General features: G+C 34.9%; 3 protein-coding genes across 17 annotated transcripts in view; 2 read left to right on the top strand and 1 right to left on the bottom strand.

Annotated features, from left to right (window-relative positions):
* Nucleotides 1-24: 24 nt before the first annotated feature.
* LOC136068501 (membrane protein PM19L-like) lies at nucleotides 25-1,015 on the top strand. The gene is made up of 3 exons (XM_065775708.1): nucleotides 25-377; nucleotides 540-588; nucleotides 711-1,015. Exons 1-3 carry the CDS (start codon nucleotides 229-231, stop codon nucleotides 900-902), a joined length of 390 nt encoding a protein of 129 aa, XP_065631780.1. The 5' UTR covers nucleotides 25-228; the 3' UTR covers nucleotides 903-1,015.
* A 6,249-nt stretch (nucleotides 1,016-7,264) lies between these two features.
* On the bottom strand, nucleotides 7,265-13,589 carry LOC136068505 (ultraviolet-B receptor UVR8-like). Of its 2 annotated transcripts, none has more exons than XM_065775759.1 (6): nucleotides 13,480-13,589; nucleotides 13,094-13,295; nucleotides 11,827-11,880; nucleotides 11,328-11,441; nucleotides 10,009-10,065; nucleotides 7,265-7,619 (listed from the first exon to the last, which is right to left on the bottom strand). In XM_065775759.1, exons 1-6 carry the CDS (start codon nucleotides 13,572-13,574, stop codon nucleotides 7,413-7,415), a joined length of 729 nt encoding a protein of 242 aa, XP_065631831.1. In that variant the 5' UTR covers nucleotides 13,575-13,589; the 3' UTR covers nucleotides 7,265-7,412. The 2 variants fall into 2 exon arrangements, with proteins under 2 accessions (XP_065631831.1, XP_065631832.1); XM_065775760.1 differs by lacking the exon at nucleotides 7,265-7,619 and adding an exon at nucleotides 7,762-8,226.
* Nucleotides 13,590-17,191: 3,602 nt separating this feature from the next.
* LOC112011347 (putative disease resistance protein At3g14460) overlaps nucleotides 17,192-25,194 on the top strand; it is a 79,084-nt gene continuing 71,081 nt past the window's right edge. For all 14 annotated transcript variants that reach the window (XM_065775747.1, XM_065775739.1, XM_065775740.1 and 11 more), the window contains exons 1-3: nucleotides 17,192-21,263; nucleotides 21,461-21,640; nucleotides 21,735-21,767. In XM_065775747.1, coding sequence (XP_065631819.1) covers nucleotides 17,436-21,263; nucleotides 21,461-21,502 — 3,870 coding nt within the window. In that variant the 5' untranslated portion in view covers nucleotides 17,192-17,435 and the 3' untranslated portion in view covers nucleotides 21,503-21,640; nucleotides 21,735-21,767. The remainder of the gene's footprint in view (nucleotides 21,264-21,460; nucleotides 21,641-21,734; nucleotides 21,768-25,194) is intronic.

The following is a 25,194-nucleotide window of genomic DNA, read 5'->3' as shown; positions in this document are numbered from 1 at the left end:
GAGTATCTCTCTTCTTTTTCTTTTTTTTATACATCGATAGTTGATAGTTGAGTTGGGAGCTGGGGCGGAGGACTTGAAAACTCCAAAATTAAAGGGTGTAAGAGTTCAGCTACAACTTACAAGACTCTTGGCGTTACTTAGTATCTCTACGCTCTAACTGTTTTGAGTATACCGTGCTACTTGTTTGATATCTTTACAGATTTGGGTGGGAATTCATCAACAAGCTTTATGTTGATCTTTGCTTTGATAGCTGGGGTCGTTGGTGCTTGTTCTGTGCTTCCTGGGCTAGTGCATCTTCGGGCATGGCGGAGTGACAGTTTGGCTGTGGCAGGCTCTTTAGCAGTTCTCTCCTGGGCCATTACAGCTCTTGCTTTCGGGTATTTCATACAATTACCTCCTTACAACATCTTAATTTGTTCATGATTCCAGTACATGTTTCATGTTTGTGTGACCAATTCTTGAATTTCAATGAGCTAAAATAGCTAGGTAATTGTTAGTGATTCGATGCACTAATCTTGGGTGTATATATATATTGACAGTCTGGTATGCAAGGAAATCATTTTGGGAGGACGCAGAAGTAAACGTCTGGTAAAAATTCTCAACCAATAACATAGATAGATGCCTTTGTCAAAATGCTGTTTATTTATCAAATTCAAGTCCCTCCTAGTTAACAAAAATAAGTGATGCCTTAATAACCTGGTAATTTGCAGCAAATATTGGAGGGCTTCATATTCATATCACTACTGAGTCAGTTGCTGTATATGGGGGTTCTGCATGCTGGGGTGTTTGACAACAGCTATGGACCAGGTTATCGTTGCTACGACGCCGACAATGACCATGCTGGTGGCGGCACTGCCATGGGTCATGAACCCCAGAATCCCAGAACTTCTGATGTAATCTGAAACATCTCACAAATGTTCTCCCTTAAGAGGGTGTAGATGATACTTGAACTTTCAATTTTTGTGTTTTTGTATGAAATGGAATTAGACATGCCTGAATTTTTCTGATTGATTAATTTATCCAAACAAAGAACCGCATGGTGAGGTAATAATTGCATCCAACCACAGAGAAATTAGGAAAACAATATTACCCCCCAAAAGGGCCTGGCCCATGGAGCAACCCTTGGTAGCCCAATTATAATGACTAATTAAGGAGAGGCCCAACTAAAGCCACCAAACCAAAGAATTAATCCATCAACTGAGGAATGAATACGAACCGAGGGAGGAAGGAAAGATCCTCGGCATGAGCAACTAGTTGGAGTCATGGTTTTAAAAACCGGTACGGTGAAAGAACCGGAATAGAGGGTGTTTATCGGTTTTATGGTCCGACCGGGGTCCGACCAGTGGTCGAACCGATAATGTCATAAATAATAAATAAATAATTATTAATTATAAAAATAAATAAATAATTTTATAACTAGTCATTTTAACTAAAAAATTTAATAATAGTAAAACATTAAATATTAACTTACCAACTTTTGGACACCACTTAACAAAATTCAACCAAAAAAAAAAAACCATAAAAAGGTAAATTGTAACAATTACCAAACATTTTTAGTTATTTTTTAATTTGTCAAATAACCAAAAGAAAGTCACCAATAGGTAACAATATATTTACCCACATGATACTTTTTCCCACCTATCCTACACTCACACGTCTATATCACACCCACCACACATTTATTCAAACTTTCAAATATCTCTCTGGACTTAAAAAGTTTCTTTCCTATTTCACTTTTTGCTAAAGTCTCATTTCCGGATTTCCCTCTTCAATATTCTCTCCCTCTCTCTATCTCTTTGTCTTTTTGACTTCTCCCTTCTCTTTTTTCCTATCTTTCTTTTCATCTTTTCGTTTTCCCCACTCTCTCTGCTTTGTCAGTTTGTCTTCCTCATGAGAAATGAGGAAGTTTCCGCCTGAAACTTCAGCATTTTTTGAGCAATATTCATGAGTTTTTTTCTCCTGAACAATTTTTGGCCTCCATTCACTTGGTTTTTTAGGCGTACGGCGTACCTGCACAGGTTTATGCGTGCATTTCCTTTATATTAATAGTATTTTAGGTGAACCTAGGAGGTTGGCCGAGTTGGTTGGGCTCTCGGTCTCAAGGTGCTTGTATTGGGCTTGACTAGGTGTGCTCCCTAGTTCAAGTCCTGCTACCTGCACTTTGAAAAGAATTTCCTGGGCCAGTGCTTTACCCCTTCGTGGGCCCACCTGGCATGAACAGTGATTAGTCTCTGGTTGAAAACTTTGAGGAAACACTGTGGGAAACCAAAAAAAAAAAAAAAAAATAGTATTTTAGGTGAACCTGTATTGTTTTTTTTTTTTTTTTTTTTTTTTTAGAAGCAGTACTGGTTTTTCTTTGAGAGAGTGAGAAATACATTCCGACTGAATTTTGATTTCGGCCGGTAATGACCGAAACTGTAACGTGAAAGCGAGAGGGCAGACCACCACAGCAAAACCGGTTTGACCTCTGGTTTTTCCCGTTCTCAGGTTGAACCGGCTGGTTATTACTGTTTACCGGGTTTTAAGCTATTTCCAGTTTTTTATCATAACCGGACCGGATTTGATGCCGGTTTCCGGTTGAACCGGTCGGACCGGCTGGTTCGGTTCGGTTTTTAAAACTATGGGTTGGAGCGAGGGAAAAGAATAAGGAAGCATACAAAAAGAATTCAGACAGGGAAGGGAAGAAACGTATGGAGAAAGCAAGCAGTCACTTTGAGTTTCTCCATAGTACTGGATTCATCCCATACAAAATTAAATAAATTGTGTCTTGAGATTTTTTGAGTTTCCTTATAATGGATTTATCTATACAAAACTAAATAAATATATTTAGTTTTTCTTGATTTTTACCTACTGCGCTAATTATAAAAACTAAATTCAGGCTAAGCACCTTTCCGTATTTCTAAAGGGCAAAACTTAGATATAGTTACTTGGGGGAATTTTTTGCAAAATAACATCATTTTGCTAACAATTTTTTTAGTTAACAACGTTTCCAAACTATATAGGAAATTAGTATCTTGAGTATTTTAGACTCGAGTTCACTGTTGCAACTTGAGTTCATATGCTGGTAGAGTTGAGATAGAAAAATTATCCATGTGGAACTCGAGTATTAAAGACTCAAGTTCCTAAAGAAGCTACATACAAAAACCACAAGGAAAAAACAATAAACCCACGAAGATCAAAGCCAAACCACAAAAAAGAAACAACAAACCCACAAAGATCAAACCCAAACAAGAACAAACCCAAATAACACGAAAAAGAAATAAACAAACCCCTTGGCTCAGACTAAACCCAGGTGGTGCAGGCTTTAGGCGGCAGCGATGGTGAAGGCTCTAGACGGACCTCTAATTTCTTCATTTTTTCTCTGGGTCTTTGGATTTGTTGATGTTCATTCTTTTTCTTCTCTAGGTGTTTGGGTTTGTTGAAGTTTTGTTTTCTTCTCTAATTCCTTCATCACTCGAGTTTCACGTGGATAATTTTCCATCTTAGCTCTGCCAGCATATGGAATTCGAGTCTCTAAAACTCAAGTTACTACAGTAAACTCGTGTCTAAGAGATTCAAGATGTTAGTTTTTTAAATAGTTTAGAAACGTTGCTAATTAACGAAATTATTAGTATTTTAATGTTAAATTATTAGTTTTCTAAATAGTTTAGAAACATTGCTAACTAACGAAATTGTTAATATTTTGGTATTAAATTGCAAAAAAATCTGTAACTTAAATACTGTTTCTTTAGTTTCCCTTTTTAAATTTAAGCCACATGTCCAATAAAGACAACCCAACAAATGAACATTAAAAGAGAAGTGCGTCATCTCCTTGCTTTCGTTTTTGTGTTTTTCCTCACTGACCTGCAATAGAGAACTAGATGATTTTAGCTTAGAATTCAAATCTTTCCCTAGCTGACTTCTTCCACTAAATCTTTATTTTTTTGGTTTAGTACTTTAGTTTGATTTCTTTGGTTTGATTTGCCCCCACCAACTTCTTCCATTAAGTCTCCTCCTTCAGATTTCTTCCACTACAAACTCCTCCTTTAAAGACATCTGGTTACTTTTCTTTTCTTTTTATTTTTTTTAATTATTTTTTTAATCCTCTCCTCTTTTTATGGCTTCTCCAGCAATTGCAATCCACACTACCTCTCTTAAAAAAAAAAAAAAAAAAAAAAAAAAAAAAAAAAAAAAAAAAAAAAACAAAACANATTATTACCTATTTAACTAATTAAATCTAACCCAAACTCTAACTTAACCAAATTATTATGAGTAAACCCCAATTCACCCAATAATCAAAAATACCAAATTGCCCCTAAAACTGAAAAAATGACCAAAGCACTCCTAAAATCCTTTAAAATTGCTAAAATGCACCATAAACATAAAAAATGTCTGGAATAACCCCGAAACCTAAAAATTACCAAAATACCCCCCTTAAAAAATGACTGAAATACCCCCGAAACAGAAAAAATTACCGAAATACCCCTGAAACCTATAAAATGACCCAAATACCCCCCCCAAAATTAAAAATTACCAAAATGCCCCCTAAACCTAAAACATTATCGAGATACCCCTAAAACCTAAAAAATGACCAAAATACTCCGAAAAGTAAAAATTACCAAAATACCCTCTAAACTTAAAAAATGACCGAAATACTCCCAAAACCTAAAAAATGACCGAAATGAACCTGTATTGTTTTTTTTTTTTTTTTTTTTTTTTTGAGAAGCAGTACTGGTTTTTCTTTGAGAGAGTGAGAAATACATTCCGACTGAATTTTGATTTCGGCCGGTAATGACCGAAACTGTAACGTGAAAGCGAGAGGGCAGACCACCACAGCAAAACCGGTTTGACCTCTGGTTTTTCCCGTTCTCAGGTTGAACCGGCTGGTTATTACTGTTTACCGGGTTTTAAGCTATTTCCAGTTTTTTATCATAACCGGACCGGATTTGATGCCGGTTTCCGGTTGAACCGGTCGGACCGGCTGGTTCGGTTCGGTTTTTAAAACTATGGGTTGGAGCGAGGGAAAAGAATAAGGAAGCATACAAAAAGAATTCAGACAGGGAAGGGAAGAAACGTATGGAGAAAGCAAGCAGTCACTTTGAGTTTCTCCATAGTACTGGATTCATCCCATACAAAATTAAATAAATTGTGTCTTGAGATTTTTTGAGTTTCCTTATAATGGATTTATCTATACAAAACTAAATAAATATATTTAGTTTTTCTTGATTTTTACCTACTGCGCTAATTATAAAAACTAAATTCAGGCTAAGCACCTTTCCGTATTTCTAAAGGGCAAAACTTAGATATAGTTACTTGGGGGAATTTTTTGCAAAATAACATCATTTTGCTAACAATTTTTTTAGTTAACAACGTTTCCAAACTATATAGGAAATTAGTATCTTGAGTATTTTAGACTCGAGTTCACTGTTGCAACTTGAGTTCATATGCTGGTAGAGTTGAGATAGAAAAATTATCCATGTGGAACTCGAGTATTAAAGACTCAAGTTCCTAAAGAAGCTACATACAAAAACCACAAGGAAAAAACAATAAACCCACGAAGATCAAAGCCAAACCACAAAAAAGAAACAACAAACCCACAAAGATCAAACCCAAACAAGAACAAACCCAAATAACACGAAAAAGAAATAAACAAACCCCTTGGCTCAGACTAAACCCAGGTGGTGCAGGCTTTAGGCGGCAGCGATGGTGAAGGCTCTAGACGGACCTCTAATTTCTTCATTTTTTCTCTGGGTCTTTGGATTTGTTGATGTTCATTCTTTTTCTTCTCTAGGTGTTTGGGTTTGTTGAAGTTTTGTTTTCTTCTCTAATTCCTTCATCACTCGAGTTTCACGTGGATAATTTTCCATCTTAGCTCTGCCAGCATATGGAATTCGAGTCTCTAAAACTCAAGTTACTACAGTAAACTCGTGTCTAAGAGATTCAAGATGTTAGTTTTTTAAATAGTTTAGAAACGTTGCTAATTAACGAAATTATTAGTATTTTAATGTTAAATTGTTAGTTTTCTAAATAGTTTAGAAACATTGCTAACTAACGAAATTGTTAATATTTTGGTATTAAATTGCAAAAAAATCTGTAACTTAAATACTGTTTCTTTAGTTTCCCTTTTTAAATTTAAGCCACATGTCCAATAAAGACAACCCAACAAATGAACATTAAAAGAGAAGTGCGTCATCTCCTTGCTTTCGTTTTTGTGTTTTTCCTCACTGACCTGCAATAGAGAACTAGATGATTTTAGCTTAGAATTCAAATCTTTCCCTAGCTGACTTCTTCCACTAAATCTTTATTTTTTTGGTTTAGTACTTTAGTTTGATTTCTTTGGTTTGATTTGCCCCCACCAACTTCTTCCATTAAGTCTCCTCCTTCAGATTTCTTCCACTACAAACTCCTCCTTTAAAGACATCTGGTTACTTTTCTTTTCTTTTTATTTTTTTTAATTATTTTTTTAATCCTCTCCTCTTTTTATGGCTTCTCCAGCAATTGCAATCCACACTACCTCTCTTAAAAAAAAAAAAAAAAAAAAAAAAAAAAAAAAAAAAAAAAAAAAACTATTCTCATATTGTTCAGTAACAAATCTAAGGAAATAAGAGACAAGGTCATAGACCAAAACTTTTTACCAGATTCAAGGAAATCAAGGTCCACTGTGAATCCCTATGTAGCCACCATGCCCCGCTGTCTGCTTCATCTCTCTCTTAGGCTAGTTCTCTCTTAAAGCTTCTATTATGGGTTTTCATATCAATGAAAACCAATCTGCCTCTTCACATGATGGCCAGAATGAATGCGAGGTGTGGTTGTGAAGGGATCTTGCTGAAAAATTTGTTTAGTTACAGCCAAAAATTTTGTTTGTTTCTTGGGAAAATGAGAGTGAAAGAGTTTGAAGCCATCTGGTTTTTCTCACAAGGAAGAGATAATTGGAAAAAGAATGTAAAACATAAAAAATAAATAAAAAATAAAAAATAAAAAAAGAAAAAAAAGAAAAAGAAAAGACATTGTTATTACTTTAAATGTCGTTTGTTGAGTTGTTCATTTTATACACAGATGAAATTCAAAGAGGGAACCTATCGAACTGTATTTAAAGTACTGTATTTAAGTTTTTCTAAAACATCTAAGGTTCAAATCTCCTAGCTTTTTAAAACATATAAAGTTCAAACTAAAACATCTAAGGTTCAAATCTCCTAACATTTTTAGAATATCTAAAGTTCAAATCTTCTTTTATCCGTTATAACTATTGAAATAAAAATAAAAAATAAAAAACTAAATTCGAAACTAAGAATCTAATCACCAAATTATTTATCAGATCAAATTGTTCCATCTATGTTGCTTTGTTAATAAGTGTCCCTTAAGTTGTAATAAGTTATACAGCCCAAAATTTATGATGCTTGTTTTTAGAAATTTGGCATCATCATTTAATCACATCACTGTTTAGATTCATCAGTATCTTTCCATTCGACAATAGCTAGAGTATGGCGTCCCCCACAAGCAACGAGTTTAGCAATCCAACGACCCTCAGCTGCAGCGTCACCAAGATTTCTTGGAGGTGGGATGTTTATGGGCACTTCCAATGGTTGACCCGTAGTCACCTTTCGACCATATCCAAGACGTCCATGGTCACCTCTACCAAACTGCCCAAATCATTATCAGTCATCATAATTAGTACTTCCAACTGTTTAAAATTGCGGCAACCAATCAACCCGATCAAAAAAAAAAAAAAAAAAACAGCATGAAACACAACTAGATATAAAGAAGACACAACAAACTATCACATGACCAAACAAGATAATGAAATGAAAATATATCTATGTTACATTCTGGAGTAGAACAGAAATTTAACTCCTTGTGGAGCGGTTTTGCTGATAATAAAGCACCAACTAAAATAGGTTGGTCTGACTATCACTTTTCCTAGAAGAGAAGGTGGTGTACAGCTGTTGAATGGAATAGAATGACTGTCACCATATTCATCTGGAGTCTGCTAGAGCTGGGTGAGTCAATTTGGGTGGCAGGGACACAAGCATATATGTTGAAAGGTCATTTTGGGAGATTGTTGTTCCAACTGACAGCTCTTGGGATTGGAAGAAGATCCTCCATTTGAGAGCTGAAGCAAGGTCTTTATTGAGAGACTCGTAGGCAGGCAATGGTGAACAGATATTCACTATACCTGACAATTGGCATCCAGATGGCCCTCCACTCTTGAAATATAGCCATAGGATTGTAATGACCCTGCAATAAAACCTACCAGCAAATAGTCTACTATTACATCTGATGGTCATTGTAATTGCCAGATCTGACGATCTAGTTCACATCCAAGAAAAGATGTTTGATGTGCATTTAGGTGGTAAGAACAAGGTGGAATGGCTCCCAGCACATAATAAGCAATACAATTGCAAAGAAACCTGGAATTATATTTGTGTCTGAAAATCTGTTGTAAGTGTGGTGGAGGCTGGTTTGGTTTCCAAAACACATTCCTAAGCACACCTTATATTAGTTGGTTAGCTATTCCTGATAGGCCAACAACTAAAAACAGGCTTGTCGCTTGGGTATATCAAGGTGACTACTATGTTCTTTCTGTAGAAGCAAGCTAGAATCAAGGGATCATATATCTCGTGAGAGTTCTTTCTCTAAAAGAATCGGGTAAGGGGTGGTAGAGAAAATGTCTCATTTAAAAAAGAAGACTGGAGACTGGTGTTAAAGTATTGAGTTTATTTTGATGTTAATGGCCCAATAGGCCCAGTTATGTTATAAGCCCTTATTGGGTTCCCTCTGCTTCTAGTCTCTATATATTATACCCGGTTAGGATTCACTATAATTGACGAGTTGAGTATAAAATAAAGATGTAGCCGCTAGGGTTTTATTCTGTGGATGTAGGCCGTTGGCCAAACCACGTAATCCCTTGTATTATTTTCTCTTTATGGCTTCTGCTTCTTCATATTATTTTATTCTTGTCTTTAACAATTGGAATTTTGAATTAGCTTGGACTGTGAAGAAGGTGAAGAGTAAGAGTTTTCAGAAAGTCATCTGCAGCTTAGCTGGGACAGCAGCTATTTACCACCTATGGCTGAAAGAAATGGAAGGACTCATGATGGCAAGGTGTGCACTACAGAAAAAGTGATTTCAAGAATTATCTTTAATCTTAGAGTCAGATTATCTTGGTGTAGGAATGTAAAAAACACAAACTAAAATAGGTTCCTTTGTAGCACTTGTAGAATTCCTTTTTCTGTGCTTGATCGATGATCTGGTTTGGTGTGCTTAATGGGTCTCTGATGTAGGCTTCCCTTGGTTGGTTGGCTGTTTCTGGTTTTGGCTTGTGTTGTATTTGATTTTGCTGCATAAACAGTGTGTTGTACTGGTGTGTTTCCAAGCAATGAAATTTATTGTTCATTTAAATATATATATATATATATATTCTACATTCAATGACGTGTCACCCAAAAAAATTATCAAGCCAAATTGGTGTTCTCAACTCTCTAGTGAGTTTGGTATTGCCTCAGTGAAGAAGACTTTGGCCACATGATAACAATAAGAAAACATAATATAAATAGACTAATGCAAGTCAGTAAATACAATAAATTTCAAGCACTTACCTGCATTAATGGAAGATAATATAAATAATTACCTAATGTAAAAGACCTTCAGAATAGTCTAAATCAAAACACTATTTCTCCTAATCTTTTAATCTCTTAACATGTCCCCTTAAATGTCATATGGCATAATTGCCAAACTTTATAGATGTAATATGCCATGTTCATGTCTTTTTATTATTATTATTATTATTATAAGTTAATAACATTCTTGATAATTTCAGATGGCATATACCATGTTAATGTCATAGTTACATTCTTAACACTTGTATGGTACAAATGCCAAGAAAACCCACCGAGGGTTAGAATGTTCAAAATTTTTTTTTTTAATTCATTTTTTTTCTTATTCTTTTTTTGAATACATGTTCATTATTTATATTCAAAAATCAGTCTTCTTGTCACAGCATCGACGTGAAAGAGTGTTCAAAATACATACTGAGAATATGCGCCCATCACGCGTAAGTGCAACTGAATGCGTGCCTCCACAAGACACCTGCATCACAGATGAGCAAAATTTGTAACAGACTTTCAAAAAGAAGAGAGTTTTTTTTCCCCCAAAGATTTCTAAGTATTGAAATGATACTAAAAACAATTTCCCTAATAGCCTTTGGAGGAACATGCACATCCATAGGAGTTGCAACAAAAGCAAAATGAGGATGCATAGGGCATCACCTGAAAATGAGTATAAAAAACTTAATGGTGTCATAAGTTGTGTGCTAAAACTATGATATACATGATTACACCATGCTAAGGACTCAATTAATATGTAACAGATCACAAAATAGACTCATCTTTGTTCCTGCATAAATGATCTCATTTCCAAGGGATGCTAACCCTTTGTCAATTCAAAAAGATTTCTATCATGCCATGAATGCAAAAAATATAGGATAAGAAGGAAGTAAATGATAAGGATAATAAGGAGGTATCTCTAAACCTAACATGAATATCAGCAATTTCATTATGGATTTTTAAGCATCTAAATTAATTGAAATGGCACTTAATAGTAATTTTATATTGGAATTATACACACGCCTCATGGGTTTTGAAGTCTGAACCCATGAACTCACCTCCATCTCACTCTAACGAAAGAGGTGGAGGAGGTTCCATTTTAATTAAAGCTCATTGGCAACTACATTTCATAGAGATTTCTACAAATACAGCAATTATTTGGAGAAATAACATATTTCCCTTTCAATAATTAGCATTTGTGTTGAATCTTTAATGACTGTTCTCTGTTTTAAAAATAAAATATAATATTAAAAATATAAAAAGTGATTCTGAAAATTGGATTTATGCCTTTAAACTACGGGAAACACTGGAAGTTCTTTATGGCGATGCTTCCACAAGTACTTGGGGAAGAACAAATACCTCCATCCCAGAGGATGTTCACTTTTTTCTTTTTCAGTTTTTTTCTTGTCCATGGTTCTTGATATGATCTAGTACTTTTGAACCTGTTGCAGACCCTCAGATTATTTATTAATTTGTTTTTTGGTAATGCAAGACATGTGGAATGATGTCCTTGGATTGAAAGGAAAGTTAAAACCTAGCAGTTTTGACTTTTTAAAATATATAATATATGCTAGCAGATTTGATTCTATCTCCCACTCATTCAACACAACGCAGATTATGACACCATATTTGTGAGCTGTACATCCAACTATAATCCAATTAAGCTAATCTATTGCTAGTGATGTGCCCAAAATAAATCTATGCTGGTTCCTGAACAATACTAATAAATAAATAAAATGCCGGTACCTGAACAATGTCCTCTCCAGCTAGTAAATTAACCCTCTGAGGCACCATTTTACTGCTCTTGTCACTATCTCCAAATCCCAGCCTCCCATGTTCACCTCTTCCCCATCCATACACCTGCAAGGGAATGGCTGATATTTTAAGGCAATAAACTTAAAACCTTGAGTGTAACTCGGCTTCTTTTTCCAGTAGGCAATGGCCTAGCCAGTTGCCAATTCAGTTATAACATAAAACATAAAAGGATAAATTAATAGTAAAGATAGTACAAACGTTAACTTTTGCTTTGGTTGCAAATCATGACTAAAATGAATTAAAACGCTATCTGAGTTCTCAAGCAGGATTAATTTTTATTCTTAAACAAAAGCTCACTTCAATTTGCAATTTGGTCAATTTAACTTTGAAGTTTCATGTTTTCAACTAATTTCTCCTGACCAAGTAAAAATAACAATATACAATAGATATACACCAAAAAAGAATGTCTTGAGAGAGAGAGAGAGATCACCTCTCCATCATCCGTCAATGCAGTAGAATGCCAGCCTCCAGCAGCAATATCAACCTAGACGTGCATACAGGTAAAGGGGATGTCAGACGAGTTACAACATGAACCAATAAATAAGCACAGTTTTAAAAATTTATCTAGCATAACATATGTAAGTCATTGTTTCTATCCTAACTAGAGCATAAATGTCAACAACGAAAATTAAAGATTAATTAGTTATAACTGGCCAACAAGAAAATGTATAAGAATATAAGATATCAGAACTTGTAAAAACATTGGAAACTGAAACTAGATAGAAGCAAAAAAAGTTGCAGTTCTATTTGATGTTAGGAAGGTGCTCGTTATCTATTGTTTATTATGATTTGCATAAGTAGTGTGTGTTATCAACTTTTGATAGTACTAAACCTTTCCACCAAATGTTTTATTGGTGACATTTGTGAAAAAACTAAGTTGCATCTCCCGTCTTGTTTCAAGGATTCACATGTTTTTATCGTAGATGCAAATGAGGACTTCGCAAAGAAACTACACAATGTACTCAGTTATGTCTCTGAAGTAGTTCTAGAATGGATTTTTTAGACTAACGTGATAGAAGAGTAGAAGCAATTGGCTAAATAAGCAACATTTCTATTTTGTCAAGACCTGACAAAACATGTGCTAATGGTTTTCATCTCAAACTTATGTGAACTGCTGACTGGGTTGATGCATTCAGCCAAGTGGATTCCAACAAACACATCAAGTTGCAAGCTTCCACACATGCTTCAAAGTTGAATGTGTCCATGCATTGGATGGAGGGTAAGGTTATGTATTCAAGATCTATTGGGTGCCTTTATAACTTACCAATAAAGAAGTGTAGGAATGAAAAAAGAAAACACACTCCACAACCAATTGGATTCTTGAACCCTTTTTCTTCAGTTGTTTTCACAAAATATTATGACTCAAGGAAAACTTGAACTGTAAAATTATTCATGCCTGAAAGCCAAAAAGCTTGCAACCAGATGAAGCCTAGTAACTAGGTCAACAAAGGACTTTATAAGTTTCCTTCCTATGCCATGAACCTAAGCATGCTTTACACCCAATTCAACAGAACGGTAATGGCAGAACTAGTGTAGAAATTATTAATCAGAGAAAATCAGAAATAACAAATTCATAAAATTTCAGAAGCCACACATTCAGATGAAATTGAAAGCAACATCCATGGTGATAGCCATTAATACCTAATGGAAATAAAGCAGGCAGATTAAAAAAAAGGATTTTAAATGAAAGTACAAACCAAAGTAAGTCCAGAAAGCCCATTAACAAGAATAGGTTGTGATCTTGGTTGAGTATCTCCGGTTCCAAGTTGTCCATATTCATTATTACCCCATGCCCATAAAGTTCCATCTTCTTGGAGAGCCAGGTTATGAAATGCTCCAACTGCAATGAGCCTCACTCTTTCAAGACCTTGTACTCGAACAGGAACAGAGATCTGTTTTCTGTAAATACAATATAAAGATTATGTCAACTAAAACTGAAAAACTACTTATTTTTTAAGCATGCAGTTACAATGCCAGTAAAGCACACTCCATAAGGTCAGTAACAAGCTGACCTGTTTAATTAATTAGGTACAAGAGATTCATAAAAAATAAAATGACAGAATTAAGTCTTAGAGGGGTATACATGTCTCCAGGAGGCCATGGCTGACCCCATGTCCATACATTCCCATCACGTGTGAGTACTACAGAGTGAGTACCTCCTGCAGCTACCTGTGACATAAGAAGTTAGAAGATATTAAACGCACAAATAGAGCTAGCCATGTCAATGTATGAATGCAAATATGCAGATAGAACGGAGAAGGAGGTGGAGACAAGAAACTTCCAATACTGTGCTTAAATAACAAATAAATTCCCAGTCCCAGGTTACTTAAGAGTTCATTAATCAAAAAATGTGTTTTTCTTTTTCTTTTTAAGTTAAAAAACATATACTTAGAATTGCATTAATCAAAAAAAATATGTGCTTATCCATGCATGTTGAATAGATGAGGCACATAGAAACTATGAATGGTATTATAAGTAAAGACTTCTGCATTCCATGGACAAATCACTAGAATGAATCTTGGAATGAACTGCACTATGAATTGAAATGATAGCTAAAAGAAATGGATCAGGTCATTGAATGAGTTTCAAAAACTGTAATCATGAAGATGATGAAAAAACAAGATTTACAAAATAACAGTGCTTCAGTGATACTTAACTTAAGTTCAACTGCATCATATCCATCATATGAAGATGAAAAACATTTCTCAATATGGGTGTAACACAATGTTTGGTTTGGTGAAAATAGGAGGGAAGGAAGAGATTAGGGAAGAAATTGATGGAAAAGTGGCTTGGTTCCCTTGTTTGGTTCATGGGAAGGAGGGAAGGAAAGGTATGGTTGATGATGTGGATGGATGGGATTTCAAACGAGTCCACCATCTTGTGTCGCAAATTGGGTTCATATTACTTTAATGCCCTTTATTTTACTAATTTATTGCTTTTTTAATAGTTTGTTATTTTGCTGAACTTTTTTCCAATTCTTTAAATACATAATTTTTTGTTTCTATCTTATCCAAGCTTAACTAGTTATTATCCAGGTGTGAGATGTTGAAATCAAGAACAAAAAAGTATTTATACCCCTTAATAAAACATGCAAAATAAAAATAAAAATAAAAGGTTGAAATGTTATAGTTATCATATATTTTATGTGTGTGTGTGTGTGTACAATTTTTCTCTTTTACCCAAACTTAACAAGACGTTTTCCGCACATGGGACATCTAATCCTAAGAAAATTATTTGTAACCCCCTAATAAACATGCAAATTCAATATATATATATATATATATAATTGTACTTATATAATATTGAAATATGTTAAAAAAAAAAAAAAAAAAAAAAAGAAGGTGATTTGAAGGGTACCTCATGATATTTGCTCAGACTAAATCCAAAAAATATAAAGAATTTACTTTACTTAAATATAAAAAAATAAAAAAAATAAAGAATTTATTTAGAAAAAGGAAAAAGAAGGAAACTTTTGAAAAAGAAAATACAATTAAACAACCGTGGGGCCTAAATTTGTTGGCAATGATGGCCTACTACTAGCCAGAGGCGTGTGAGTTTCTTAGTGCTATCTAAAAGCAAGCTTTTGATTTTGAAGAATAAAAATACAATTAACATCAATTTTTCTCTAAAGCTTACCCCGGTAAAAAAATGTGGATTTGGTTTAAATTAGTCTCAATCATTGAAGCATATATTGATTCCGAGCGCAAAACAATCTAGGAGCTATTTGGTAATCTTGTTCTAGTAAAGTTATTTGTATTTTTTGAAAATACATGTGGATGAAAAAGTATTTGAAAATGCGTGTAATCTATATCTATATCTATATATTACTAAAAGCTGAAGCGTAGTATTTATTGCTGCTGAGCTCTTACTGTGCCACCTCATTGTCACATCATTCGTCACATAATTATTGTTTTTTTTATTCCTATTTTTTTAAATATATATAAATAGATTATTGATTTTACATATTCATCTTTATTGGTTTTAACACCTATATATATTTCATTTTTATTTCTAATTTTCCTATAATTTTTGTTGACATTCACTTATTTTTTAAGTATTTACACTTTCTTCAACCTTTCTTCTTTCTTTACCTTTTCATCTCCTCACTACCCTCTTCTTTAATATCACTATTCATCTTTCCCTTCATTTCCCTTCATTTCCCTTTATTTATCTTTTCTTATTCACTCCATCTTACTATAATTTAGAATGCAAAAAAGTAATTTACCTTTTATTTTTACATTCAGACCATAAAGAATATTTTTTCCTTTTCATCTCTTTTTTTCTCTTTTTTTTTAATTGTTTTCCACTTCCTTTTCCTTCCTTTAAAAACAGTGTTAATTTTAGAGAGTAATTATAAATTTGACTCCCTCTTCACAATATTTGTATTGCGTTGGAACTAAACCTCTTAGCTCTCATCACAGATTCACAACACAAAATTGTGAGAGCATGTATATGAAATTTTTGGTGAAATTTAGGATGTGTCTACTAGAATTTTTCTTGAAAGAGAGGGAAAGAAAGAACAAGCACAACTTTGGAGGTTTACGCGCATGTAAGAAATTTCCAACCCTTCTTCTCAATGTGTGAGCCTATCGGAGTAGTCTGCAAAATAATTTTCCTTCAGCTAAACAATTATTGTATCAATCTCAACATCCAAAAACATTGTGCTAATTTCAAAGAGAGAGACAGAGTGGGGAAGAAGGGCACAAATTTTGAGGAGTAAACTGCAAAATGATGCTATGTAATGTGAAAGTTTTTAACCTGAATCTCTTCTTTTTTCCACCAAACAGTGTTAATATCAGAGAATCTCAGTCCTCTGTGAAACATTGTGTTGTGTTAATTCAAAGAGAAAAAGAGAATAGACTGGTACAACTTTTTGAGGAGAACAATGTAGTTGTGGAAATTTCCAACCAATTCTTTGCCCCATCAAGGGAAACTGGGTGAATTTTTCCCTCTGAGAGAGGGAGAGGACAAACAAGTTTAGCATGGTGTACGAAATTTCCAACCCTTCGTTTGATGTTTTAGGAGTAGATTACAGATCACGCGCGTGTAGGACAAACAACCTTCGTTAGTGCATAAAAGAAGACAAACAACTTCTTATTATATTGCTTTGTGACCAGTTTTTTTTTTCTTTTTGCTGAATATTGTGAACTCATTCATTATAAAGTTCTTTTTACATTGCTTTTCACAAGCTTTTTAAGTTTTTTTTTACATTACTTTTTGACCAGCTATAAAGGTTTTTATTTCAGATTACTTTTTGACTAGCAATAATGGTTTACATCATTTAATAAAGAGTTAAATAAATCTTAACTCAAACTTAACTCGGGTTCCATATAAGATAGAAAATTAAATGATTTTAGAATTTTAATAATCAGTTTGATTCAGTTTAGCACAATTACAACCTATCTCACAAAACCCGAGAATACTTTATTATTGCCCATGTTATTCAAACAAATTTAAACATATTTTGAAGAGAACATGAGTTTTAAGTTTCAAAAAGTGAAAATTACAACCGTCCTATCATTTTACCGATGATATATTTATGGTGATATTACCAATTCAAAAATTTCTCCCATAAAAGTTGGCATACATCTTGTAGAAACAGAGAAAAGAATTTGTTTGTATTATTTAAAAACTAAAAACGCATTATTAAAACTACTCTGCCAAATGGCCTATAACCTCCTTCCCACTTCTGAAACCCGGCCCGAAACCCGACCCGTTAAAAAACCCGGAACCCTAAATTACGAAAATACCCTTTATATATATATAAACCTATTCTAACCCTAATCCCTAATCTGGTTATCCCTCTCTTTTCTTCTTCAGCCTCCCTCACCTGAGTCGCCTCCCTCCCTCATTTGATTTCAGCCTCCCTCAGTCCGTCGCTCGCCTCAGCTCAGTCCGTCCCTCACTGCATCTACTTAAATGCGTTATAAGAACTAAGAACTGCACAGGCTTTCACACCACAAGCAAAAACCAATCTCTTTTAGTTTCCTGGAGTTACTCAATTTGTCAATTTTATTTCCATTTGCAAAAAAGAAAATCATGGCTGCTGCCGTAGTAGGAGGAGCATTTCTGTCTGCAACCCTTAAAGTGTTATTTGCCAAGATGACATCTCAGGAGGTCGTGAACTTCATCCGGGGAAGAAAAGTCCCTGCTACACTACTAACAGAGCTGAAGATGTTGTGTCTTACCCTCAGCAAAGTGCTCAATGACGCAGAGGAAAGGGAAATCACAGACACAAATGTCAAAGAGTGGCTTGATGAGCTTAAGGATGCTGTCTATCACGCAGAGGACCTTTTGGATAAGATCGCTACTGAAGCTTTGCGGTGCCAGGTGGAAGCTGATTCTGGTACCTCTACGAGAAAGGTACGTAACCGCATCTCTACTTCATTTGGTCGGTTTCGGGGAAAACTAGTATCAAAGATAGAAGAAGTCGTAAAAACGATGAATTATCTAGCTTCACAAATAACTACTATAGGTCTGAAAGAAGTTCATGTAGGGAGAAATTACCAAAGTGGGTCCACAACTTGTCTGGTAGCTCCAGAAACTATAATTTACGGTAGGGATGTTGATGAAAAGGCAATACTCAACTTGCTGCTCCCAAACGATGTAGCAAGCAACAACCACCCTTTTGTGATTCCCATTGTGGGCATGGGTGGGGTTGGAAAAACAACCCTTGCTCGGCACATCTACAACAACCAAAGAGTCATAGACCGTTTTACCCATAAAGCATGGGTTTGTGTTTCAAATGAATTTGACGTTCATAATTTAGCTAAAAATATTCTTGAGGCCTTCAGTCCACAAACTGGTATAGCTAATACCACCAACTTCAATACTATCCAAAATAAATTGAAGGATTATTTGGAGGGAAAGGAATATTTACTGATTCTTGATGATGTATGGAATATAAAAGCTGAAGATTGGGAGGGCTTGAGTACTCCCTTTAAATATGGAACATCAGGAAGTAGAATTATTGTGACAACACGCAACGAAAATGTTGCATCGATCATGAGCCCTGTTCAAAATTTTCATCTTATAAATAAATTATCAGAAGAAGATTGCTGGCTATTATTTGCAAATCATGCCTTTGAAAATGGAAACTCTAATGCATATCCAGAATTAAAAAAAATTGGTGAAGAAATCGTTAAGAAGTGTGACGGTCTACCATTAGCTGCAAAAACACTCGGTCGTCTTTTGCACTATAAATTAGAAGAAGTAGAGGAATGGAATAAAATTTTGAAAAGCGAAATTTGGAATCTGCCTATTGATGAGGTAAATATTCTTCCAGCTTTAAGAATAAGTTACAATTACCTACCCTTATATTTAAAGCGATGTTTCGCATATTTTTCAATCTTCCCAAAGAATTATCTATTCAAAAAGGAAGAACTTGTTCAGTTGTGGATGGGAGAGGGTTTCGTGCAAAAACACAATGAGAATGAAGAAATGGAAGTTATAGGTGCTAAGTACTTCCTTGATTTAGTTTCCAGGTCACTTTTACAACGATCAAATGGAAGCGAATTGTGCTTTCTAATGCATGACCTAGTACATGATTTAGCTAAATCTGTATCTGGCCAATTTTGTTTTAGATTGGAAGGGGATAACACAAACAAAATTATAGATAAAAGTCGTCATTTTTCCTACTTAAGAACCAAATATGACACCCCGGAGAAGTTTAATGCTTTGTGCAAAGCTAAAAATTTACGCACCTTCATTTCATTAGGAATGAAAGAAGATGATGAGAATAAGGAGTTCCACTTAACAAAGAAGGTACCACATGATCAATTATTGAAACTAAGATTCTTACGTGTGCTCTCTCTTTCACATTATTGTAATATAGAGTTGCCGGAGTCAATTGGAGATTTCAAACATCTACGCTATTTAGACGTCTCTTTTACTGGGATTGAGAGATTGCCTGAGTCTACATGTATGTTGCTCAACTTACAGACGTTGAATTTATCAGGATGCAAATTTTTAGTTAAGTTGCCAAAAAAGATGAGAAATCTCATCAATCTGCGTCATCTTTATATTAGTGGAACTAGCATAAAAAATATGCCAAAACAAATGGGTCGATTACAATGTCTTCAGACTTTGACCAAATTTGTTGTCGGCAAGGACATTGGATTCCGAATTGAAGAGTTAGGAAAACTTTCAAATCTTCTGGGAGTCATTGTGATATCGAATCTCCAGAATGTGATAAACTCAACTAATGCTTTGGAAGCAAAGTTGAAGGATAAGGAGCACCTTACAGAGCTAACATTGGAGTGGGATGCCACCAATGGCCTTATTCCTCATAGTGAAAGAGACGTACTCAACAATCTGCAGCCTCATACGAGCTTAACAAAGCTTGTTATCAAGAATTACAATGACACAAGCTTTCCAAATTGGGTTGGAGATAGTTCATTTTTATATATAACAGTTGTTCATCTAAACTCTTGTGGAAATTGCTCTAGTTTGCCATCACTTGGACAACTCCCCGCTCTTCAAGACCTCTTCATTTTTGGGTTTGATGAAGTTGTTACCGTGGATGCTGACTTTTATGGTAGTGGTTCTTCTACTATTCCGCCATTTCAATCATTGAAAAAATTGAGATTTGAGGAAATGTCGAAGTGGGAGAAATGGTCTCCTTATCACGGAGAAGGCGAAGACGAAGGAGGAGCTTTTCCGAGTCTCCAAGAGCTTTATCTTGTAGAATGTCCAAAACTAAGTGGAAGCTTGCCCAAGCACCTTCGTTCTTTAACCAAACTTGAGATTAAGGAATGTGAACAGCTTGAGATTTCTCTCCCAACTGCTTCTTCTATTCGTGAATTAAAATTAACAAATTGTAATGATGCGTTGTTGAAAAAATTGCCACCCACGTTGCAAGACCTCAGAGTAATCGGATTCAAAAACCTGGAGTCTCTGCCAGTTGGAGTGATGGACCACAACCACTGTGTTGAAAAGTTATTTATCTTTAATTTTCCTGTGCTCAAGTCTTTTCCTCGTGGTGGTCTATCCGGTCCACTAAAATATCTTTTAATCCGTCATTGCAATGAATTAGAATTCCTGATGTACCCCTGCTACTCTTCCCTTGTGGGACTGGGGATAGAAAATAGCTGTAATTCTCTGAAGTCAATTCCTTTAGACATCTTCCCGAAGCTTCGTTATCTCAAAATCAAAGGGTGTAGCAACATGGAGTCCCTTTCAGTTTCGGAGGGACATCGCCGAACTGATCTCCTAAAGTTGGAAATCTATGATTGCCCAAATTTTATAGCTTTTCCCAGTGGAGGATTGTCGGCCCCCAATCTCTCACTATTAGAAGTCAGTAATTGCTCTCGTCTCAATTCACTCCCAGAAAACATGCACACGTTTCTCCCGTCTGTTCAAATTTTGACAATCATTAATTGTCCACATATTGAGTCTTTTCCGGAAGGTGGTCTGCCATCTAATCTAATTTATTTAGGAATCAACGACTGCAAAAGACTAATTTGCAATAGAATGGAGTGGGGCTTGCAAAGACTGCAGTCTCTTAAATTATTAGGATTCATAAATGATGATCCTGATTGCTGGGATGTGGAGTCCTTTCCGGAGGAGGATTTACTGCCCACAACTGTTACCCATCTTCACATTAATGGATTTGGAAATTTGAGAACGTTGGACAACCAGGGGTTACAGCGCCTTACCTCTCTTCAACATTTGGCCATCGGAGACTGTCCTAAGCTCAAGCACATGCCAGAAGAGGGGCTGCCTGTCTCCGTCTCTCACATACAGATCAAGGAATGTCCTTTGTTGACGAAACGATTGCAAAGGAAGAAGGGAAAAGAGTGGCGCAACATTGCTCACACCCCCCTCATAGAAATCATTGAGCGCAACAGATCAAATAAAGCAAATCAGGTATTTGTTTTACTTGCCCCGCTCTTGATTTTACTTGCATTCTTTTTAATTTATTTATTGGTTTTTTTTTTTTTTTTTTTTCTATAAATTGTATTAATTATATATGATTGAAAAAATACTACTAATAATAAACGATTTCTTTGACTCTTGTTAATTCTTTGTCTGATTCGTTTTTTTACAATGTTGGGCTCATGAAGTGGTCCATCGATGGTGAATGGAGAAGAAAAATTCTATCTTGATTTATGTGAAGAAGCTGCCAAAAGTATGACAGAATTCATGCTCAGTTACCTGTTCTTTGTTAAACCAATGCTTTCAAAGTGAAAATGGAAAAGTGTGCAACTCAAAATTCATGCATAGCTACCTGTTCTAGCGAACCAGTTAAGTACCCATATGATTTAATGATTTACTTAATTAGAAAATAAGAAAAATTTCTTGAACATTTGTTAAATGATGTTTATTTGACTAATGTAGATCCCCTGTATGCAAGGTTAATTTCACCACTTGGTAAGATTCTTCTTTTACCCAAAGGCTTCATGATTGGTGTCCATTTGGTTTTGAAGGCATGATTTTTAAAATCTTAATTGAGGGTTTGGTAAAATCTGTGATAAGTGTTGTTGCTGTGAAAATCTGTAGTACGAAAAAACAATTTTCTTTAAAAGTGGCAATTTTAAAAAACACCCGCTCCCCATGGCTCACAATTTGAGGATGCAGATATTCCCCAGTTTTAAAATGCAATTTTCTTTAAAAAAAAAAAAAAATGCCAAAGGCCAATATTTTATTATATTATTTTCCTTTTTCGTGAAAAAAATCACAAGGCCAAAGGGGCTCTTGATGACAAACAGATTTATTTAATAAAATTTATAGTATAGGGCGTAATTCTTACATTTGCCCTGTGAAATATGAATACGACCTTAATTTCATGAAAACTCTGGCGCTGCTGGAAAGTAGGGCAGAATTGATAAAAAAAATTTTGAGAAAGGAAAGCACCAATAACAATTTGTGGGAGGAATATTTAGATTGAGCAATGCAGGTCAGTGTTTCACTGTGATTCTGTTTGCCATCCTTTTATTCATTATTGTTTTAAATGGGAAATTAAATAGAATTTACCATATATGAAAGAAATTGGAATTGAAAACGTTAAATGTTTTCAAATTTTTTTTGCTTTTCAAGATTCAAGTAATGAAATCTCTTAGATGAAATCAGTGTTGAATACACTTGACAAAGGAGTCCAAACAGATTCATCTAATCAAATTTATTGTATAGAGAGTAGTTCTCACATTTGCCCTGTGAAATACGTAGACAACCTTAGTTTCTTGAAAACTCTGGCTGTTGGAAGTAGCGCAGAATTGATAAAAAATTTGAGAATGGAAAGTGCCAGTGACTATTTGTGCGTAGCAATGTTTAGATTGAGAAATGCAGGTCAGTGTTTCACTGTGATTCTGATTTCCATCCTTTTATTTATTATTGTGTTGAATGGGAAATCAAACAGAATTTACCATATATGAAGAAATTGGAATTGAAAACGTTAAACATTTTCAGGATTTTTTCTGCTTTTCAAGATTCAATTAATGAAATCTCTTAGATGAGATCAGTGTTGAATACACATGTGACTAAAGAGTCTAAACAGATTCATTTAATCAAATTTATAGTATTGAGAGTAATTCTCACATTTGCCTTGTCAAATATGCAGATGACCTTAGTTTCTTGAAAACTCCGTGGCTGTTGGAAAGTAAGGCTGAACTGATAAAAGAAAATTCAGAATGGAAAGCGTCAATGACTATTTCTGGGTGGCAATGTTTTGATTGAACAATGCAGGTCAGTGTTTCAATGTGATTCTGATTGCCATCCTTTTATTCATTATTTTTTAAAATGTGATGAGAAATTAAACAGAATTTACCATATATGAAAGAAATTGGAGTTGAAAACATTAAACATTTTCAGGATTTTTTTTTGCTTTTCAAGATTCAAGTAATGAAAACTCGAGATCACTGTTGGATACACATATGACTAAGGAGTCTAAAAAGATTCATTTAATCAAATTTATGGTATAGAGAGTGATTCTCACATTTGTCCTGTGAAATATGCAGACGACCTTAGAGTCTTGGATACTCCATGACTGTTGGAAAGTAGGGCAGAATTGATAAAAAAAAAATTTAAAATGGAAAGCGCCAATGACTATTTTTGGGGGGCAATGTTTTGATTGAGCAATGCAGGTCAGTGTTTCATTGTGATTCTAATTGCTACCCTTTTATTCATTAATGTTTTAAATGGGAAATTAAACAAAATTTATCATATATGAAAGAAATTGGAATTGAAAACTTTAAATGTTTGAAAGTAGATTTTCATCATTTAGATTAAATTTATCGCAAGGAAAAGTTGAAGCATTTAAGAAAGTGAAAGAGAGCTTTTTAATTTCTAAGGTGGAGTTAGAATAGTAGCTCAATCTTTTAGAATTTAATGCTTTGTCCTTCATAAAGGATTTATATCTCTAGTTTTCATTTTTATGATAATGCATTCTATTTATCAAAACATAAGGATATATATTACCACATAGAGAAGGATATTTTGTATATCTTATGTTCCCTAGTTTAATTCAAGTTACATCATCTGATGCCACAAACTAACTGTGGTTGCAGATTGGCTGGCTAAGACTACCTCGCTTTTACATTTTGGAATTGACATGAAGCCTCTCCAGAGGATATGTCTACTTTGGGTTATTACCTCTCTGTGGGTGCAGATTGTCTTCCTAACTCCAAACAGCTCAAAAGACTCAGCATGTCATTGCTCCTTCTGTCCTTTTTGTCCACACTAGTAGGATCTGCCCAACTCCCTTCTTACCATCAAGAACATAAAATTTAACTATGCTAAGACAAGGGTCCAGAGGCGCAGAGAGCGGGAAAACCAGCTGCTGGCTCAATATTGCTCAGGTTAAGGCTCACTGACTACGCTATAAAATCTTCAAAGGTATCTTTAAATGTAGGGAATTAAAATTTCCTACATGCCCATGTCACTGTTCCCTTCAGTCTTTTGTCGTATCTGATAGATATAATTCTCTGTCATCATTTGGTTTGGATATCTTTCCAAAGTTTTATAGTCTCAAAATCAACATGTGTGGCAACATCAAGTCTCTCTGTGTTTGGGAGGGACATGAACTTGTTATCCTAGCTTTGGAAATCAAGGAGTGCCTTAATTTTGCAGATTCTCCCAGTGGGGGATTGCCAGCCCCCAACCTTTCACTGTTAAAAGTCCACGATTGCCTTCATCTCAAGTCACTTCCTGAAAACATGGATACGCACCTCCCGTCTCTTCAAATTTTGGATATCACAAACTGCTAACAAGTTGAGTCTTTTCCAAAAGGAGGTCTGCCAACCAATATGAATTGTCTTGCCATTGATGCTTTTGAGAAACTCATTGCCAATAGGAAGCAGTGGGGTTTGCAAAGACTGCACTCTCTTAATCAATTATTATTGTCTTCCTATTAAAAAAAAAAAAATTTATTATTGTCTTGTCATGATTGCAGGGAAGAGAAGTGCTTTCCTGAGGTGGACTTCCAGAAGTTTTAGCACTCTTTCTATAAAGGAATTTCAAAATCCGAGATCCCTAGACAAGTAGGGCCTTCAACTCATTACCTCTCTTCAACTATTGTCTATCTCAGTATTTATCAAAAAAACTATTGTCTGTCTCAGACGCCTCAGACTAAAGCAGATGCCAGTAGATGGGATTTCTTGACAAAACAATACCAAAAAAAGAAAGAATAAATTTGTAGTGCAAAATTTCTCACATCTGTATTATACAATTTAATGATGAAGTCTCATTATCTGAGCCAAAAGTGTAGACGAGATCAAATCCCACTTCACAATAAGGTACTTGTTCCACTCAACCCTCTAAGCCTCCATTTGATTTGATTTATGCTTCTTTCTAACTTTGTTTA

This window comes from Quercus suber, unplaced genomic scaffold (assembly GCF_002906115.3).
Source record: "Quercus suber isolate HL8 unplaced genomic scaffold, Cork oak 2.0 scaffold_118, whole genome shotgun sequence".
NCBI lineage: Eukaryota > Viridiplantae > Streptophyta > Magnoliopsida > Fagales > Fagaceae > Quercus > Quercus suber.
The sequence above is the reverse complement of the archived record's forward strand: the minus strand, read 5'-3'. Positions and strand labels throughout refer to the sequence as shown.

What these genes read in the sequence shown, in the direction of transcription:
- LOC136068505 (XM_065775759.1), bottom strand. Translation starts at nt 13,574, where the DNA reads ATGTCACAGGTAGCTGCAGGAGGTACTCACTCTGTAGTACTCACACGT. An exon ending in GGCTTTCTGGACTTACTTTG is followed by an intron (nt 11,881 to 13,093) that starts GTTTGTACTTTC and finishes ATGCACGTCTAG; the next exon opens with GTTGATATTGCTGCTGGAGG. An exon ending in CTGGAGAGGACATTGTTCAG is followed by an intron (nt 10,066 to 11,327) that starts GTACCGGCATTT and finishes TCTGTGATGCAG; the next exon opens with GTGTCTTGTGGAGGCACGCA.
- LOC136068501 (XM_065775708.1), top strand. Translation starts at nt 229, where the DNA reads ATGTTGATCTTTGCTTTGATAGCTGGGGTCGTTGGTGCTTGTTCTGTG. An exon ending in ATTACAGCTCTTGCTTTCGG is followed by an intron (nt 378 to 539) that starts GTATTTCATACA and finishes ATATATTGACAG; the next exon opens with TCTGGTATGCAAGGAAATCA. An exon ending in GACGCAGAAGTAAACGTCTG is followed by an intron (nt 589 to 710) that starts GTAAAAATTCTC and finishes GGTAATTTGCAG; the next exon opens with CAAATATTGGAGGGCTTCAT.